Source organism: Lissotriton vulgaris, chromosome 11, assembly GCF_964263255.1.
Source record: "Lissotriton vulgaris chromosome 11, aLisVul1.2, whole genome shotgun sequence".
Lineage (NCBI taxonomy): Eukaryota > Metazoa > Chordata > Amphibia > Caudata > Salamandridae > Lissotriton > Lissotriton vulgaris.
Window position 1 is genome coordinate 225,753,497 of NC_141699.1, and position 18,824 is coordinate 225,772,320.

The window sequence follows — 18,824 nt, forward strand, 5'->3', positions numbered from 1 at the left end:
GGCATTGGATAAGAGGTCTTCAGCATACATGGAAAGGCCTGGGATCGACCATCTACCCCTGTAGTCTTCCATGCCATCAGGTGTAGGGAGCCGTTCAGCACCATCAGATGAAGAACCTGATACAGCTTGAGAAGCAGCTCTGGAAATTGGGGGAGACTGATTGGAAAATCCCAAGAAAGTTCCAGTAGAACTAGAAACCAAACTTGTGACCTCCAAATTAGGGTGATGAGAACCACCTCCGCCCACTGCAGCCTGATCTGCGCCGATGCTCTTGTGATCATCGCAAAGCGTGGGAACGCATAAGCCTGCTCCTGAGCCAAATCCTGCAGGAAAACGTCCGTTGCCATAGCCAGAGTATCCGGCCTCCAGCTGAAGAACAGGGCCATCTGATGATCCAGTCTAGAGGCAAAAAAATCCACAGAAAAAGGTCCCCAACGGTTCTGCACCATGGCGAAAACCTCCGGTTGCAACTTCCAAAGAATGGAATCCCGAAAGTGTTGCGAGTGCCAATCTGCAACCTTATTCTCCTGTGCAGGGAAATATTCCGCTGTCAACGAAATCTGGTGATTTGGACAGAACTGCCAAAGGCTTGTCGCCAAGTCAGAGAGAACCTTTGACAGAGTGCCACCCAAGTGATTTAAGTACCCGACTGCCGAGACATTGGCCAACTTCAGAAGGACACACGATTTAACCTGGTCTCTGGTCCAGCCACAGACAGCAAAGGAAACCCCTAAAAGCACCAAACAATAGAAAGGCAGAGCCTGCTCCTGCAGTGACCAAGACCCTCCTGTGAAAAAATCCCTACATCTGGCGCCCCATCCCGACCTGCTTGCGTCACACTCAATAACTAGGTCTGATGTAGAGTCGGAAATTGCCGGGCCATTCCATGCCTCCATATGAGTGAGCCACTAGCGAATTTCCTCCAGAGCCTCGTCGGACAGGCACTGGATGAGAGTCCCTTCCACAAGTGTCTCGCTTTCAGCTGCTGTAGTGCCCGATAGTGCAATGGGCCTGAAAAAATGGCATGGATGGAGACCGACAGAAGTTCCACCACGCGGGCAAACTGCAGGAGGGGCACTCTCTTTGGCCAATGTCCGGTGCAGCTCATGACGGTTTGAGGGAAGGCAGAGAGTTGCCTCGATAGAGTCTATCACGAAACCCAAGAACGTGACCTTCTGAGCCAGAACCGACAGCGAATTCCTGGTGTTTATGACGAACCCCAGCCTCTCTAACAGGCTTACCGCCTGCTGCAACTGTTCTAGCAACAGTCGGGGTCTTGTCTTCAAGGTACACAATGAGGCGTGTCCCTCAAGCTCAAAGGTGCTCCACCACTGGTCTCAGCACCTTCGTGAAGCACCTAGGAGCGGAGGAAAGCCCGAAAGAGAGTGGTAAACTGGAACATCCGCTGGCGCCAAAGAAACTGCAGGAATTTTCTGTGCGGTGGAAAACTATAGCCAAGTAAGCATCTGTTAAGTCCAAGTGGACCATCCAATCCGCAGGGCGTAAAATGTCCCTCAAGAGGTGGATACCCTCCATTTTGAAATGGCGGCAAACCAACCACTTGTTGAACTTGCAGAGATTAAGCACAGGACGCTGCTCCCTCATCTGCCTTGTCTACCAAAAACATGTTCTTGCTGAAGCCTTGTGGCGAGGTAAGGCAAACAAACTCTTGGCGAGGAGGGAGGAGACCTTTGCATCGATCAGTTCCGCCTCTAGCTGCGATAATTGAAAAGGCCTGGGTCTGCTCTCTTGCCGCAGAATTTGTTTGAAAAGCTCAGACTAACACCCAAGCATCGCTGGTGGTGGTTTCCCACACATGCATAAACCTGGCCAAACGGCCGCCCACTTGCACAAGAGAAGAGGCAGAAGCACTTATTGGCGCTAGAGGTGTTTGTGCCACCTCTGAAGCCCCGACCTCTTGATCGTAGTCCACGGGAGGGGTAGAAGTTGTGATAGCGTGCTTGATCTGGATTCTGCCCCCACCTGGAGACTTGCCCTCTGAAGTTTGGGGGGGCCTGGCCGGTCGTGCAGCTCCTACCTCGACAGGCCCCATGGAAAACTTGGGAAGAGAAAATCCTCTTGACAGAGGACTGAGCCTTATTAAGGGACGTGAACGTATTTACCAATTTGCCAAGTTCCTTGATAAAAGGCTCGCCAAACAAACCACCTGGGCCACCTCTCCGGCTTCAGAATCGGCCAGGTCCCCAAACTTCAAGTCCACCTGGATAAGGAAGGAACGCCACCGCTCGGTAGAGAGAGCTCAGTTGGTGTTCCCTAGGAACACCACTGCTCTCTGTGCCCAACCTGAAAGAGCCTCTGGAGATATTAGGGCCCCCAAGGCCATGGCATCTTTGGCAATGTCCAGGATCATAGTTAGCGGACCCAGGGCGTTCCAAAGCTTATCCTGGCACACCCTCCAGGACTTGTCTATATCCTTCTTGGGGTCCTTAATAAACTTGGTCAAGAACCTGGTCATTCAGGGATCCAATTCAATGGTCTGGGCAACTTTACCATCTAGGGAGGGCGATGGCACTCCGTCCGGAGGAGGCTAGTAACCTCTTTCCCCATGGGAGACCGAATCCTACTGGCCACGTAGCTCGCCACCTTCAAGGAGGGCGCGCATTGGGACGACCGAGGGTGTAAAATTAACTCCGAATCCAACATGTCAGAGCTGTCTCCCACCCCTTGAGTGTCAATAGGCCCAGGGGTTGTCGCCGGACGTCATTGGCCTGATGGACCAGCCTCTTCATCCGTATCCTCTTGGGCATCATCTCCAGCCCCTTGCTCGCTGGCGGAGGCAGAGTGGGTATGGGGGCAATGGGGCAGTCTGCCAAGGACTGGTTATGGGCAAGGAACGCTTCCCACAAGTGCGCAAAAGCATCCTGGTCCACACCGTCCACCTTGGGGTGCTTGGCTGTGGCTGGCTCTGCCCCTGTGCAGCTTGCAGGTTACTAGTGGCATGTGTCGCAGGCAGAGCTCACTTAGCGCAGTCAAACGCAATCCGCTGCGCTAAATGCTCCTCCATGGGGGTCATTACCTCCTCCATAGCTCTATAAATTGACGCGTCCACCACATCGAAAAAATCATCGTCCCCAGGAATCTGGGCTAAGGGATCCTTGTCCCACTGCATGTCTGCCTGGTCGGACATGCCTCACAAACACAGTTAAACCACTGAAACTAGGGCTATTAATGCTGCCAACCACACCCTGCTTAAGGTTGGTGGGGCAGCTGACTACCTCCAGCAGTCCTGAGGAAAAAAACTGCTTTATGGTTGCTGGGGACCAGCAATTGGTAATGTGTATAGGGTCCAGCCCCTATCTCCAAAGATATCAATGCCCCAGGGACACTACCCTGCCTTATGCCAAAATCATTTTAATACATCTATCAATAAGGCCCAAAGACCTCTCCTGGGAGCGTGTCCCTTGCAGGCCAAACTTCGAGTCTGATTAAAACCAGATATATACATACACATGCGCCAAACTTCAATGAGCACACACACCTACCCAAAGCAGCAGCTCAGGACATCAGAATAAAGCAGGCTGAACAGCCTGTACCGACCCTCCACGAGGGCATCTCTCTTCAGGGGCTAGCGGATGCTCTGGAAGGCGGATTCTGCCAGGGAAATCCGAGCTCCGCGCGCCATCAACCATAGAGGGGGCGTGCTCATGCAGCGCCACCTAGTGGCTGAAGGTTTTCACCGCACCCCGCCGCAGGGTGCACATTACATTCATCCAGTCGCATAGCGGCAGCAAGTGGACCCGCAACTGTATGCTGTATCTACAAACCAGGATAATAAAACGTCAGGTAGGACCGGAAAATGGTCCTGTGACTGTCACCAAAACATTAAACAGGCATCCTGCCAAAGTGCAGACCAGAATCACATAGGATTGGCAAGCGGCCCCGCCATTACCGCATAATAAAACAACGGCATTGACAACATTAACACGTCAGAAAACAATATTCAAATATCAAAGTGTTATGGAAAAAAGGGTAAAACACTCATCTGTGGCTGCGAGCACCGAAAAAAGAGAAAGACCAGGATGCTGAAGAGGGGCTCTATCCTGGATTCTGATTGAACAATGCTGTTCATGGATGTGCTTGTCTGTTTCTTCAATTTCCCTGGACTTATGGGAAATGTGGTTTTGTTGGGGTTATTAAATTGGCTGCTATGAAAATTAAAGTGAAGTATAGCATAATCCGAAGCCTCCGGTCCTGACATAGAATCATATCACTGGTGAGAGGGGAGAATGCTAAAAGTATATTTAATATAGCATACGGCCTATCACTTCTGAACTTGGAGGGCTTGTCATTCAGATTGGAAGTAAATACATTGAAGATTACATTAACCTTTGATTGAAAACATTTGGACAGTTAATTGCACAGGGTTTAGTTGGGGTCTATAGTGTTATCAGTATTGCAGTTGGACAGTGTTTTCACTGTTTTAAATAACTTTTTATAAGAGTTTTTAGTGAAATTGTTTTTATCTGTAAAATATCTGTCATGATGATGGAGTTATGGTTGCAGATTAGCAGCTTGTATTAGTGTGTTTCATTTGGGCAACAGCTTAATATCCATTTTCCTGATGTTTACATTTTTGTTTTAATACTTGTAGTTAGTTTGAATACCAAGGGGTAGAGGACATCTTATCATGATTTTTGATCATCTTTACAGGGGCTAGCTGACATACTGAGGAGGCAATCTAGGCCGTGCTGTTAGCAGTGGCTGCATCAATGTCATTTTCAATTGTATTGTTAAGTTTAGTATTGTCTATTTATTTCCAAAAGCAGAATTTTGTTAAGGTAGGTACGATAGGGCTCTGACTGATATTGGTGGGGACTTGAGCGAGAGAAACAATGCTTTGTGGTCTGCCCACAGAGGGGCAGGATTTTCTCAAAACTTTGCTCACTAATACTACTAAAGACACCATCGAGGGTGTGATTTGCCAGATGGGTTACTACATTAATTTAGTAGGTTCAAAACTAAGCAGGCTGTCAACTAGGTGTCCAGTGTCTTCAGTATCTGAGTGAGCATTAAATGTCCAAGGATTGTACAGTTAGGGAGATCCATACAGGATTCAGTAAACTGGATTGAGGTATGGATGAATTTTGCTCTGGGCCCGGGGGTGGTGGGAAGGCGGGCGATAGATTAGACACCATTGAAGGTGACTGCATTGTTCAATTTAAAATTAAACATAATGGCTTCATAGTCTAGATGAATAATAGGCTCAGATGATGCTTTAAATTGAGCGCCCATCCCCGTGTTCAGCAGGCCGGTCCAGTCTAAAAACACTTCAGACCACTGGAATGGCAGTTCGTAAATCAGGGACCGATGTGAGATCCGCCCATATTTCTGTAGCAAATGTAATATCTGGAGATTAACATTTTACAAATTCCACAAATGTGTTTTTATTTTTAATAAGAGACTGTGTATGGAGGAATGTTATTCAATGGAGATCTTGATAAGGGATTCCCGCGGAGAAATTAATTTTAGGGCTGGTAGCGGTGGGTGTTGTGTAGTACATGTCTCCGTTTAGGAACACAAGTTTGGTTTGAGTGTAAAGTTACATGTTTTACATCTAAAACACTCAGTGTCAAGAGCGGGTGGATACCCGGAACTGTTGTGTGCGATTGAAGTAAAATGAGAGTGCACGTTTTGGGTCCAGACGGTGGAGCCGCTCCTCCTCTCTGGAAAGGTGCAGAAAGAAAGTGGGCAAGGTGGTAGTTTGCCCGATCTGGAAGGCAGTGACAACCTTTGGCAAGAAGGAAGGAGGAGTGCGAAGCACAACCTTATCCCGATGAACCGACAGAAAAGGCTTACAGGAAAAAGCCTAGAGCTCACTCATGCGCCTAGCGGAGGTGATAGCAACCAGGAAAGCAGTCTTCAATGTCAATAAACGAAGACAGTTATGAAGTGGCTCAAAAGGAGCGCACATCAAATAATTAAGAACCAGATTCAAGTCGCACTGCTGCATCACAAACAGAATAGGAGGATAAAGGTGAGTAATGTCTTTGAGTAATCTATTGACAACAGGGGACTTGAAAAGAGAGGGCTGATCAGGGACCCTGAGAAAGGCTGAAATTGCAGAAAGATAGCCCTCAATGGTGCCCAGAGCAGAGCCCTGCTGGGCCAGAGAAAGAAGGAACAAAAGGACTTCCGAAAGAGGGGCAGAAAGGGGATCCACAACCTTTACTGTGCACCATGCCACAAATTTGTTCCACCTGCAGGTGCATACCGATTTAGCGGAGGGACACCTGGCTGCCAGAATGATATCTTAGACTTGAGGAGGCAGGTCAAATGGAATCAACTGTCGCCGCTCTATTTCAACACATGTAGGTGGAGGCTGGACAGGTTCGGGTGGAGGACCGTCCCCTGCTGCTGCGACAGAAGATTCTCCCGAAGAGGCAGTCGGATCGGGGGATCGATGCTCATACGGAGTGTCTAGGGATACCAAACTCTTCGAGTCCAGCCCGGGGCCACAAGAATGACGTGGGCCGGTCGCGCCTGATCTTCAGAACTCTGGGTAGAAGTGGTATAGGCGTAAAGGCGTAAAATAGACCGCAGCTCCACTCGTGACGAAAAGCGTCGCTGAGCGAGTGCCGCCTTGGAAATTCCAACTCGCTGAAGTGATGACATAGCGCATTCTCTTCGGTGGCGAATAAATCTAACCAAGGCTCTCCCCACTGTTGAAAGAGACCTTGCGTCACCTTAGAGTGAAGACGCCACTCGTGAGCCATCATGCACCGGAGGCGGAGTTCGTCCGCCCTGGCGTTCAAAGAACCTGCCAAGTGTTGAACCGTCAAGGGAATACCTTGACGTTACAGCCTGAAACACTAGACTCGGACGGTTTGGAGGAAGTAGCGGGCGGGGAGGTCGTGGACTGACCTGCCTGCTGGTCCCATGACCCTCCTCTGCGGGTCCCACGTCTGCGCTGAGACTGTTGCGGTGCAGGCCTGTGGCTCTGAAACAATGTCAATAAAGGAAGCTGTGGCTGACCAAGGTTCGCACTCAAATTTCGCAGTAGGAAGAATTTAGAAAGTTGTGCAAGTCACATCCGGGGCTAGCCACACAGAAGCTCCACTGTCAGGGCAGATACCGAAATGTAGGAATGAAGGATGGTGCACCAACAAACGAAGTCCGTAGCAAATATGGTAAGTAGAAAAAGTTCCTTTATTATAAGAAATCTTTAAAAGACCTCAGCCAACGCGTTTCGTCCCCAAGGGGGACTTCGTCAGGGCAAAGAAAAAGTGGCAATATTTTAAAGATGAACCCAGGACATGCTAATCCCACAAACACCGAGTGTCCACGTCGTAGGTCGATGAGGTTCTAGATCTAATAGCTATTTCAGTAAAAACGTAGTGAATGTGAGGGTTGATGGTCACCGTTATTACAGCAAGTAAAATAGTCCAAACAGATGCAGAAAATGATCATTCTAAACTACTCAATCCTCGTATCCAAGCGGATGAGTGAATCAGGGTGCCATATATAAATAAATGGCACAGTCCCCGAGTGGGGTGCAAGATGTTTCGCCTGGACTTAAGGGTTGAGAGTAGAGGCCACCCAAACGCTGCAGCAAGTAATGGAAACTACAAATATGCAAGGAACAGCGAGGAATAAGGCATGTATCAATCCTTTTCACCACTTCAAATATATTCTCCGCATAATAAGGGAATGTACTATGTTCGGAATACCTGTCTTCACAATGCTGAAGGTTCCTATTTATATATGGCGCCCTGATCCAATCATCCGCTTGGATACGAGGATTGTGTAGTTTAGACTTATCATTTTCTGCATCTGTTTGGACTATTTTACTTGCTGTAATAACGGTGTCCGTCAACCCTCACATTCACCACGTTTCTACTGGAATAGCTATTAGATCTAGAACCTCATAGACCTACGACGTGGACACTCTGTGTTTGTGGGGTTAGCATGTCCGGGGTTCATCTTTAAAATATTGCCACTTTTTCTTTGCCCTGATGAAGTCCCCCTTGGGGACGAAACGAGTTGGCTGAGGCCTTTTAAAGATTTCTAATAATAAAGGAACTTTTTCTACTTACCATATTTGCTACGGACTTCTTTTTTTGGTGCACCATCCTTCATTCCTACTGTGGCTCTGAAACAAACTTGTTTGAACACCCATTCCTTGGCCACGAAAGGAGCGAAAAGCAGAAGGAGTACGCATGGCTGAAAGGCGTAAGGACTTGGCCATAGCCCGTGAGTCATTAAAACGCTCCTACGCACTGTCTGCCTTGTCGCCAAAAAAGCATTGAGACCGGAGTAGTTGGCGACGTCAGGGCAGGAGCAGACGACGCAGAAGAGCGAGGACCCTTAGTTGGACCCCGAGGTGTGCCGACAGGGCCCGACAGCCCAAAGACTCGTGCCATGGCAGGAAGTCCTGCAACTGGGCCAAAGTTGCCGATGGACCCGGAAAAGGTGGGTAGGCCATCGGCCACTGCTTAGGCTCCACCGGAGCCACAGGGGTGGCAGCACCCGCAGCCGTGTCGTGCAACAGGCTAGGGGAAGGCGAAGAGCGACAACGCTTCTTCGACTTCTTGTGCTTCACCTTACCTGACTCAGAGTGCGAAGACTTTGTTGAACAATGGTAATGGCGGCTCTGCGAGCGGTCCCTAGACCTCCCACTGGACCTTGAACGGCACGGAGCTGAGTCCCAGGACTCCAGCAACTTTTGGTACCGTTTCCCGCAAAGTTTTCGGAGCCATGGCCCGGTATTCAGGGCACGACTCGGAGTCGTGGTCGCGCCCCATGCAGTAGAGATACTCATGGTGCGGGTCCGTCACCAACATTGTGCGGGGACAAGCTGCGCAAGACTTAAAACCGGGCATCCCTATACACTAGGAGTCAATGACTCGAAAACAGACAAAAAGTCCCAAAAATAACTCAGTCAAAAAGTGACTGGGGGTACCCCTCTCTCTGGATCTGCGCTTGCTGGCGCAGAAAAAGAAAGAACGGACGTCAGCCCGCATCTAAATAGCTCCAGCGACGTCATCTCGGCGAGTACGACGCCAACGACATACACGGAGCCGCACGATGACGCCTACCGACGCGCAGGGGTACTGCTAACGAAAACGTTCCAGATCCAGTTTGACGCCTGGGGGTAATTTCACAGTGCTGCTGTTATTTACATGGATTACACTTCTGAATTTTCCATCAGTTTTTGCCTATTGCTGGTCACACTTTTACTGCCTCTTCCAGGTTGATATTTTTCTTCTTAGCAGAATATCCATCTCTGTACATTACTCGAATGCCTTATAGGAACTGTTTATTATATAAATAACCAAAAATAAAGCCACATTTCGAGAATTCGAGAACAATAATGCACTTCATAACGCCTAAAATATATACTTTGGCAACTGTAATACTTACCCGGTTAGTGTTATTGACTACCAAGGGGTCAGGGTTTCCATAACTTGGCGGGTTGGCCAATGGGTCATAACCAAGTCGAGCAAGCATTGGTGCTATTTGAGGCATCTCCTGAACGACGTCACTTGGTAAGTGCCCAACCCATTTCGACAATGCTTCCAAATTCACCGGCTTGATAACTTGATCGGTTGATCTTTCTATCCTAGAAAATCAGAGATCAATGAATTGTGTACATTCCATTGCCAGTATTTGAGCAAAACATGACAAAAGTATAAACTGATCTGGAGAAATCACAAACATGAAGTAGGAGGGGTCATTTTGCTTCATTCATGGCAAAGATCACTTATTATTTTCACTTATCAGTGAGCCTTTCTCGAATTTCTTGACCTCAAATTCCTCCTCCAATCAGACAGCACTAATAGTGCTGTACACCTTCTTTCGGCACATCACTGTTGTAGCCAATCGTCTGAACATATTAGGACAGTGCATCCGGAAACTTGGGCAGAGTACAGAAACCCTTTACTCCACAGTTGTATCTATCGGACATATATGGCTCACTATAGGGAGAAAAAAATGCTCAGTAACCAGCATATCTGCTGGACCTGGCTAATTACTAAAAAGGTTTATCGTTGCATCTTAGCTTTTTTTCTCCAATAGAAAAACTATTTATCTGGTGGCGAAACACCTTTCCATATGGAGCAATGAAATATGGGGTTTTCTGCCTGCCCTTCAGACAATTAACACATGAATGCCAGCCTTTGGTGGCACTAACTTAAAGTCCTTAACTGAGCTTAAAACATCTGGGGAAGTGTATAATTACCCAAGCTGTTTGAAGCCTTACTGATATCCTGCCAATCACCTAGGAACACTCATATTTCCAAACCTACTCCATGAATCAGTCCAGTTGAAAAATCCCATACTGGCAGATTTTCCACAGTATGTGGCAATAAATAGCCAGATTCTGCGAACAACAATCTCAATCTTTGAACCTGTACTGGCATGTAGCCATTTTACATATTATAAACTCAATGTCAGTGTATCATTAACTTCACACACAGATAACGGATTAGAATATGTTCCTGCCTCTAACGTTATTTCACATTTGTAACAAAAGAAGACAGACTAATCAAATGAATGTCTCTATTTTGCTTTTTTTTTTTATAAAACTTTTTATTTGAGGCAAGGAGCAAACTGTTGTCAATATTGGATTTACATATACATGAATTTGTACTAGCACAAGCATTGCTACACAGCTGAAGTCCCAGAAACCTTGCATACCATTTACATTGGCGCCGTCAAGATCCAGCATTCCCATAAGAGCACCCGTCCCATGCTCCGGGGGATCACATATCCCTTCCCCTGTAATCATTCCATTTTCCCCAAATCTGTGTCCATTTAGTGGAACAACCTCTGGATTCGTATACAGCTTTCTCTGTTATCATACACCAATCTATATCTTTTCGCCAATCAACCAGCATTGGTGGTTTCTTCACCCTCCAACATTTAGCGATATTTCTCTTGGCAATTGCCATCCCCAGATTCAGCCATGTCCGGTCTATGGAGCGTGGGTCAGTGGGGCCCCAGATATTTAGGAGACATAGTTTAATGCTGCAGTCAATCGTGCAGCCCATTATTAGTTCGATACATTTCTTCAAGGACAACCAGTATCTCTGAATTTTTGTACATTCCCAGAGTGTATGTATAAAAGTACACTCCAATCGAAATCCCCTCATGCATCCTGCCTCCTCACGATAGCCCATCTTTACTAACAGGGTCCCGCTAAGTATATTCGATGGAGTATTTTCAGCTCCACAAGATGGAGCCTGGAGGATATAGCAATTTCTTTAGGAGAGGCAAGTGCCTCAATCCATTCTTCATCATCCAGGCAGGCGACATTGTAATCCCATTTGGCCCTTAGTCGAACTAGAGGGTCCGTCATGTTATTGACGAGTTTTCTGTATATTAACGATATGGCATTTTCTGGAAGATTCCCATCTAGGACCCTATCCTCCAGAGGTGTGGAGTCTGGCGGCGTCTCTCCCTGGGTTATCACCGCGAGTAACGGATGTCGGACCTGCAGGTATATAAAATACTCAGTATTGGCCAATTCATACTCTACTTGTAATCGGGCAAAGGAAATGATTTTTCCTGCCTTCCATAGATCCCCAACCCTAAAGATCGCTATTACGTCCCAACGGTCAAGTCCCCGGGTGTGTCGCAGGTTGCCAAGTAGGTCGGTGTCCCAGAGTGGGGTGGCCAGTGTGATCTTCCCCAAATCCCACCCCAGACTCCTTGTAGCCACCCGACACAGATGTAACGCATGTCCAGTGGGCCCAGACCATTTTTTCCTGGCTGGATTAGTGTACAATGCCCCTGCAAAGCTCCCGCCCGTGCGTAGCCACTTGTCCATGTTAAATCTGGAATCTCCCTGTGGTCTGTACATGCACTGGTTTATAGCGGCTAGTTGTGCCACCCATAAATATTTCCTAATGTCGGGAGACAAATCCCACCATCGTACCACCCCAGCATAAGCTTTTGCATGGCAATTCTAGTTGATTTGCCATCTCACAGGAGTTCCCTCAGAGCACCATCTATGGTTCTAAAGTAATCAGCCCCCACCGGGTGCGGCGTGTTCTGTAAGACCCATAAAAACCGTGGAGGAGGCATCATTTTAAATAAGGCTGCACGGCCCAGCAGGGTCAATGGGAGCGAACTCCAGTGCTGGACGTCAATTTTAAGTCTTTGCAGCGGGGGTAGAAGATTGTGCTCATAGAAGTAAATCGGGTCTTTAGAGACTCGGATCCCCAGATATTTAAACCCGTCTCTCCTTCCGTTATTCAGAACTCTCTTGGCAGAGAGGGCATCTCTCCACTAAGGACAAAGATGACCGATTTGGGCCAGGTAATCGTGTAGCCGGCAAATTGTTGAAATACCATGAAAAACGTGAAGCACTCTATTGAGGGAGGCGGAGGGGGATGTCAAATATAGTAGGATGTTATCGGGGTATAGCGAAATACGGTCCTCCCAGCCCTCTGCCCACTATAGCCCCCTAATGACAGGATATTTCCATATCCACATCGCCAGTGGTTCGAGCACCAGAGCAAATAGAATGGGGAAAGGGGAACACCCTGCCTGGTACCCGTACTAAGTTCAAACACTGGAGACTTCCTATTGTTTACCACCATTTGGATGAGCGGTGAAGAATAGAAGAGGCAGACCCCACCCCAAGTAGCCCGGGCCAAATCCCAATTTTTTCTAATATTGGAAACATGTAAGATCATTTTATCATGACAAACGCAATGGCCGCGTCCAAGGACACTACCACTGCATCTTAGTATATCGTGTTGGTCCGGTCCAATACTCCCTGAAGTTTCCTCAAGTTAAAAGTGTTCCTAGCTGGCATAAAGCCAGATTGGTCCAGGTGTACCAGTTGCGTCAGGGCGTGCAGCAAACGAGTGGCCGAGACTTTCGCCAGTATCTTAGCTTCTGCATTGAGCAGCGATATGTGCCTGTAAGACTAGCATAGATTCTTAGGTTTGCCAATCTTATGAAGTACCACGATCGTAGCCACCCTTTGGTCGACAAGGAGCAGTCCTGCCACCCCACTCTCTCGAAACATTTTGGAAAGATAGGGTGCGATCTTACTAGAGGCCAACTTGTACAGTTCAACGGGTGCACCATTTGGGCCCAAAGCATTTGCCATCCTTAAGTTGTGTATGGATTTCTCGACCTCTGCGGTATTCAGCTCCTAGTCAAGGTCTAACCTATCCTCCTCAGAGAGAGCAGGCAGGGATATATCACCTAAATAGGAGTGCATGTCTTCTGCGACGTATGGTGTCTGGGAGATATATATATATATATTCTCTCGAACTTCCTGCACAGCACCGTGAAGGAATGACAAGCCGCACCAGCCGGGTAAGTTTCAAAGGTTTTCTTTATTTGGGCACAAAAGACGCGTTTCGAGCACACAGGCTCTTGGATATATATATATATATATATATATATATATATATATACACACATACCACAATAGTGGATGCCGAAGGCATCCGCTATCTCCTGCGGATCAGTGAGTCTCTCCACGGACTCCAGTACGAGCTCTGCCACGACTACTTGCTTGTTCGCTACGGTCCAACCAGGGCAGCAATTTTCTGGCTTTGTCCCCACCATCAAGATCTTGGTGAGCGTCGCCCTGTGCAAATGCCTTGGCCGCATCAGTGGCCACGGCAGAATACTCATTCGTCTTTAACGCTAAGGCGGGTCTCGTTTTGTCTAGGTTTTTCCCCCCGGACACCTCTCCTCTAGTGCCAGTATTTCTGTTTCTAAACTCACTAATTCTTCCTATTTGTGTTACAACCTTATAGTCTTCCCATAATGTCTGAGCCGAGTCCACCAACCGTTCGTTTTCCTGAAAGTACAATTCTGTGTCTTGTACAATTTTCTCCTTTAGCTGAGGGTTCTTGAGGTACCATGGATTAATAGGTGCTACTCAACCAATTCTGGGTTCTCCCACCTCTATTTGGGCCCATACGGGTGAGTGGTCTGATATAATCCTGGCTAGGTGGCTCACTTCTTTGACGTTCTCTAACTGGTCCGCTAGCGTTATGATGTAGTCTATTCTGAACATTCTGCGGTGAGCCCTGGAAGAATATGTGTACTGCTGTTCCCCTGGATGGAGTGTCCTCCAGGCGTCTTACTAGGCCCATACCTTCCATAAAGTTGTGGATTTGTGTACGAGCAAGAGGTTATGTTTTCTGGGACCACCTATCTAAAGAATCTGAGACTATTCAATTAAAGTCGCCCCCAGTCAGGAGTCTGGACTCCAGTAAACTAAGCAAGAGATCACCAATGTCTCTAAATGCGGGGGTCTGAAGGCCCGGCGGTAGGTAAACAGATATTACGTTTTGCGTCCTTCCCTCCCACGTCCCCAAAACCACCACAAATTGACCCAAGTGATCTATCCACATGCACTCAGTTTTCATCTGGAATGTCTTATGAGTCATTAATCCCACCCCCCGGGAACCGGAGACAAATGCTGAATGCGCTACGATTTTGAATCCCCATCTCGCCAGTGCTTTACATGCATTGCCCAGTAGATGGGTCTCCTGGATTAGAATCATGTCGGGGGAGTGGCGTTTTAATAATTGTAGGGCAACTCCTCTTTTAATCTTATCCCCTAATCCATTCACATTCCAGGACAACAGTTTAAGCCCCTGTTTTAATCCTGCAGTCAAGTGTATATGAGTTGTTAAACTGCGTCAGTGCGGCAAGACCTCCACCCGCCACCAGGCTTTGCGGGGGGCTTTTCGTCCGCCTCTGCCTGCCCGTTGTCAGTGCAAACTTTCCCAATGCATGGATTGTACTATCTGCAGCTTTTCGTGTAGCGCCTACCTTCACCAAACTATCTTATGTTCCAACTACACAGACCACAACCCGTTCCTTTCCACCGATGAGGTTTAACGGATCATTGGGGCGTGCAACGTACTGCTCACCAAAGATTTTCGGTGTTTGGAACTTCCCCCTCCACCCCCCCGCCTCCCTGCATGGCGGCATCAGAACCTCCCGCCACCCCAAACTTGCAGAGTGCCTATTGACCACCCCGTTAACTTGTGGAGCGTGTGTAAACCCCACATCCGTTCAACAATTACAATATAGGAATACTGGTGCAATGTCTCAACCTCTCCACTTGCACCATCTTACTACAGGTCGCCTCGTCTCTCGCCCCTCGTGTACGGCAGCCCAGCTCATCTCGCCCACCTCCTGAAGGCGTGCAAGCCGGGGAATTAAGTTCATGTAGGGCTCTCCGCATGGGCAATGAAAGTCTATGAAAGAAGTAAAGAGCCCTGACAAGTCCTCTTTATCGCCGTCAGCCACCAGGCTTCACTCTGTGGAGGGTCTTGCTCTCTGTTCCACTTGTGGTTTCCCGGTTCTGTTCTGTTGGCTCTGGAGACCCTTTTTCCTGCTGTGTGCCAGCCTTCAAGCCAGTCACATGCCTTCTCTGGGGTAGCGAAAATCCAGGCCGTTCCCTCCGATTCCACTCGTAGACTGGCCGAGAAGAGCATTACGTATTTAATGTCTGTCATGCAAGGCTTTCTTAATTTCTAGAAAGCTTTGTCGCTGCAGCTGTACCTTTAGCGTGAAGTTAGGGAAGAAGGAAACCTAACCATAGTCAAGTTCAATAGAGGTGATGTGAAAGCCGTTTGTAATACAACGTCTCTGTCCCTGTAGTTTAAGACACAATTGATTAGACTTCGACGAACAAGGACGTCTCTGAATTCAATGCCTATGATTGCCTCAGCAGTTTCCATACAATAAACTTCTACCGGCTGATGAAATTTCATTATTAATTCAGACCAGAACCCACTGGTGTGAGTCTGAGGTGTCGGCTTACGCCTCCATGCAATTTGCTTCAAGTTGGATGCCCAATAACTAGGATCCGCAGTTAGCAGCGGTCATCCCTCACCCCCCTTGTTCTGATGAAGACCCACCTCTGATGCCTAATAAGCTGAACAATTGTCAAGGGTTGAAACGTCGACGTTACTGTCACTATTAGTCCACGCAATCCCCCTGACTTGAACAAGAAACTATAACTACTGTTGGAGGGTTATGCATTGACTTTTGGACTTGACCTATAGGTTTCTCTCCCCCTTTTTGTATGTATATGTCATCCATGTCACCTTTGCACAGCACTTTTGTCACTTGTCACCATAAGTCACTAATTTTACACTGTAGTTTTTTGTAACCTCATACTCATCCAGCTGAGCTGCCATCCTGTTGTTGCATGATTTTAGGTCTCTCACTGCCTGTTGGAGGGTAGATGGGTCTTTGACCAAGGAGCTTGTAATGGATTCAACTTCCTTGAGTCTAGTGTTTATTGACCTCATGTCGGCTCTTATTAACAAGACTTCTGTAAAGACACTATCAATTCTGGACTCCAGTGACGTTCTGACCGTCGTAATGGCGGGCATTATGTCGTGATGGGTTAGTTTTGGTTCTTCAGGCACTTTCTGCTTCTTCTCTGGCCCATTGTCTAGTTCTTTTTCTTTAGCGCCCGTGCCCTTGTACCAGGTGTATTTGTCTAATTTGGCCTGCATGGTGGACTTGGCGTTGCAGCCTCAGGCCACACCGGGGTCTATGTATTGTTGAGTGAATCACCAACAGCCCACGCCCTAGTTGCTTCTGTAGTTGTTCACTGCCGCTTGCACTACTCACTATGACTGTACATTCCCCTGGGTTCCGAATCGGGCCTGTCCAGGCCGAACAACTACCCAATCGCCGAAGGACTTCTTCACTTGCGGCACTGGTGGAGTCAGAGTGAGGCAGGCCACACTGAGGGAGGCAGCGACACGTGTACGCGATGTCCCAACAGATCCCTATCCAATAATGCAGCCGGTGGCCACTCTGAGCTCGGGCCCCCAAAATATGCACAGTCTTTGCGTGATGCGTCCTGTGGGATTTCCACAGCTGGACCTGTGTTGGCTGGCACTGCCCTCAACTTGCTCCCAAGACGTATTCCTGCAAATTCCTTCCGGTGTGACAACTGGTCTGAATCCAGGTAGGAGCAATGCAGCTCACTGGATGCACTCACTGTGTCTTTCCTGGGCACCCCCGGGCCGACACTGGTTCTTAATTAATGCCCAATCCGACGTTCATTCAGTCCCAGCCTTGATTGTAAAACATTTATGGCCTCACAGCAGTGTTCTCTTACGGGCTTACGATACAGACGCAAATCCTGGCTGATGAAACGGTCCAACACTGTTTACCTGCACCGCGTACCCACGCAGTCTAGGCCTCTTCAGGGCACGTTCCCAATTCTGGTGCATAGCCAACAGTGAGCCCCCTGCTGGTAAGCCCGCCAAGATCCAGGCTCTCGCCGGAGCGTTGCGCACTAACTTTGTTTGCGGCTTCCAAGGTCGCCAGACGCTATGTTGTTAGTCGGCTTTGGAGCCAATAACCGCAATCGCGGCCGGGCTCAGAGTGCTCCTCCTCCTGCGCTGCGCCACTGGAGACCACACGCAAGCAAGCCGTTCTCTGCCAACTTCTGTTGAAAGTGACCAGTTCTCGAAACGGAAGGTCCACTGCAGGCTGCGGAACACAATGGGGCAAGCTCGGCACCAGTGTTCCCGCATCTTTGGGAGGATTTACCTTCGAACAGGTGTGCTTGGACAGAACAGCGTCACAGTGCGGCCATCTGCATCGGCGGTTGTCCACGCCCCCCTTTATTTTGCATTTATGGTAACATTATTTCATATATTCGTCTCTGTGTTCATCATGTTCCAACTACTTTTTGTGAGTTTAGTTTATAGATCGTTATGGGAATTGTGTAGTACAGACTATTTTGAACATACAAAAACAAAACTCCTAGAAGTATGTTTCTACTTGAAATTAAATTGTAAAATTGGTACAAAACCAAGTTTTCTCTGTTTTGTAAATGAACATCTGGTTTTAACACATACAGGTGATATGGAATGCAATGTTATTTCTGTTTTCTGCCAAGATGAACTTTGAAAAATGAAAAAGTAAATCGCCAATGTCCCTTTCATCTATCAGTACCAACTACTTGCAATCTTTTGATCATGTCTAGTGTCAAATGATTGCTACTTAAGAACTTTGTCAGTAAATTCCAAGTAAACTTCAACACCTCTAAAAGCATACATTTATCAATGCCAGTTAAACTGAAGGATTTCAAACAATAATAGAATGGTTTGATGATTTTAATTTGCACACACAACTTAAACACAGGGCCACAATGTAATAAAGTGTACAACAGAGAAACATCGTAGTGGAAAACTTGAAACAAGAAAATCTGTGGACCGAAGTGACAACGGGAGTGCAGAAGACAGATAGGAAAAAAGGACATTGTATGCAGCAGTTGTAAAGCTCATACATATATATTTAGAAACTATTTACATTGTTAGAAAGGACAAAGGTGCCCCCTTGATGGGGCCCTGTTAGACCAAAGGCCACAGAATATAAACACAGTGACCTTATTGAGCTGTTATGGGAGGTATTCTTCCCAACATTGTAAGATTTAAATAATCAACAATAAATTAAACTCCTGCTAGTTAAACAGTTACACAGTAAATAGTGGCAACCCTGTGGAAAAACCAGCACAACTAATAGAGGTAGTTGGGGAAAGCGGTATTACAATATTAGGCACAAAGTTAAAATAAATTAATTGGGCCCGACAGGTGTATTTGAAGCACTGTGAATCCACTGCCCTTAAATTCCTTTTCTTTACATATTTTTACTGAAGTGCAAATGGTGGCATTTGTATTAATTCTGCACACTGATTTGACCAGCGACATAGAATAGCATTGTCAACTTGAAAAAACAGGAATTAACCAATGGAAAGAACAAAGTGTGCAACAACAAAACTGCAAATCTAACTCTACATCCATTAACCAATCACTGATCTCTTTGCAATTATAAGTTAGATACATAAT

General features: G+C 47.4%; 1 protein-coding gene across 5 annotated transcripts in view; it reads right to left on the bottom strand.

The window, feature by feature from the left end:
• The window catches only part of TPST2 (tyrosylprotein sulfotransferase 2), a 496,074-nt gene that overhangs the window by 119,602 nt on the left and 357,648 nt on the right, over nt 1–18,824 (bottom strand). For all 5 annotated transcript variants that reach the window (XM_086943144.1, XM_086943143.1, XM_086943145.1 and 2 more), the window contains one exon: nt 9,382–9,580. In XM_086943144.1, the coding sequence (XP_086799270.1) occupies nt 9,382–9,580 (199 nt within the window). The remainder of the gene's footprint in view (nt 1–9,381; nt 9,581–18,824) is intronic.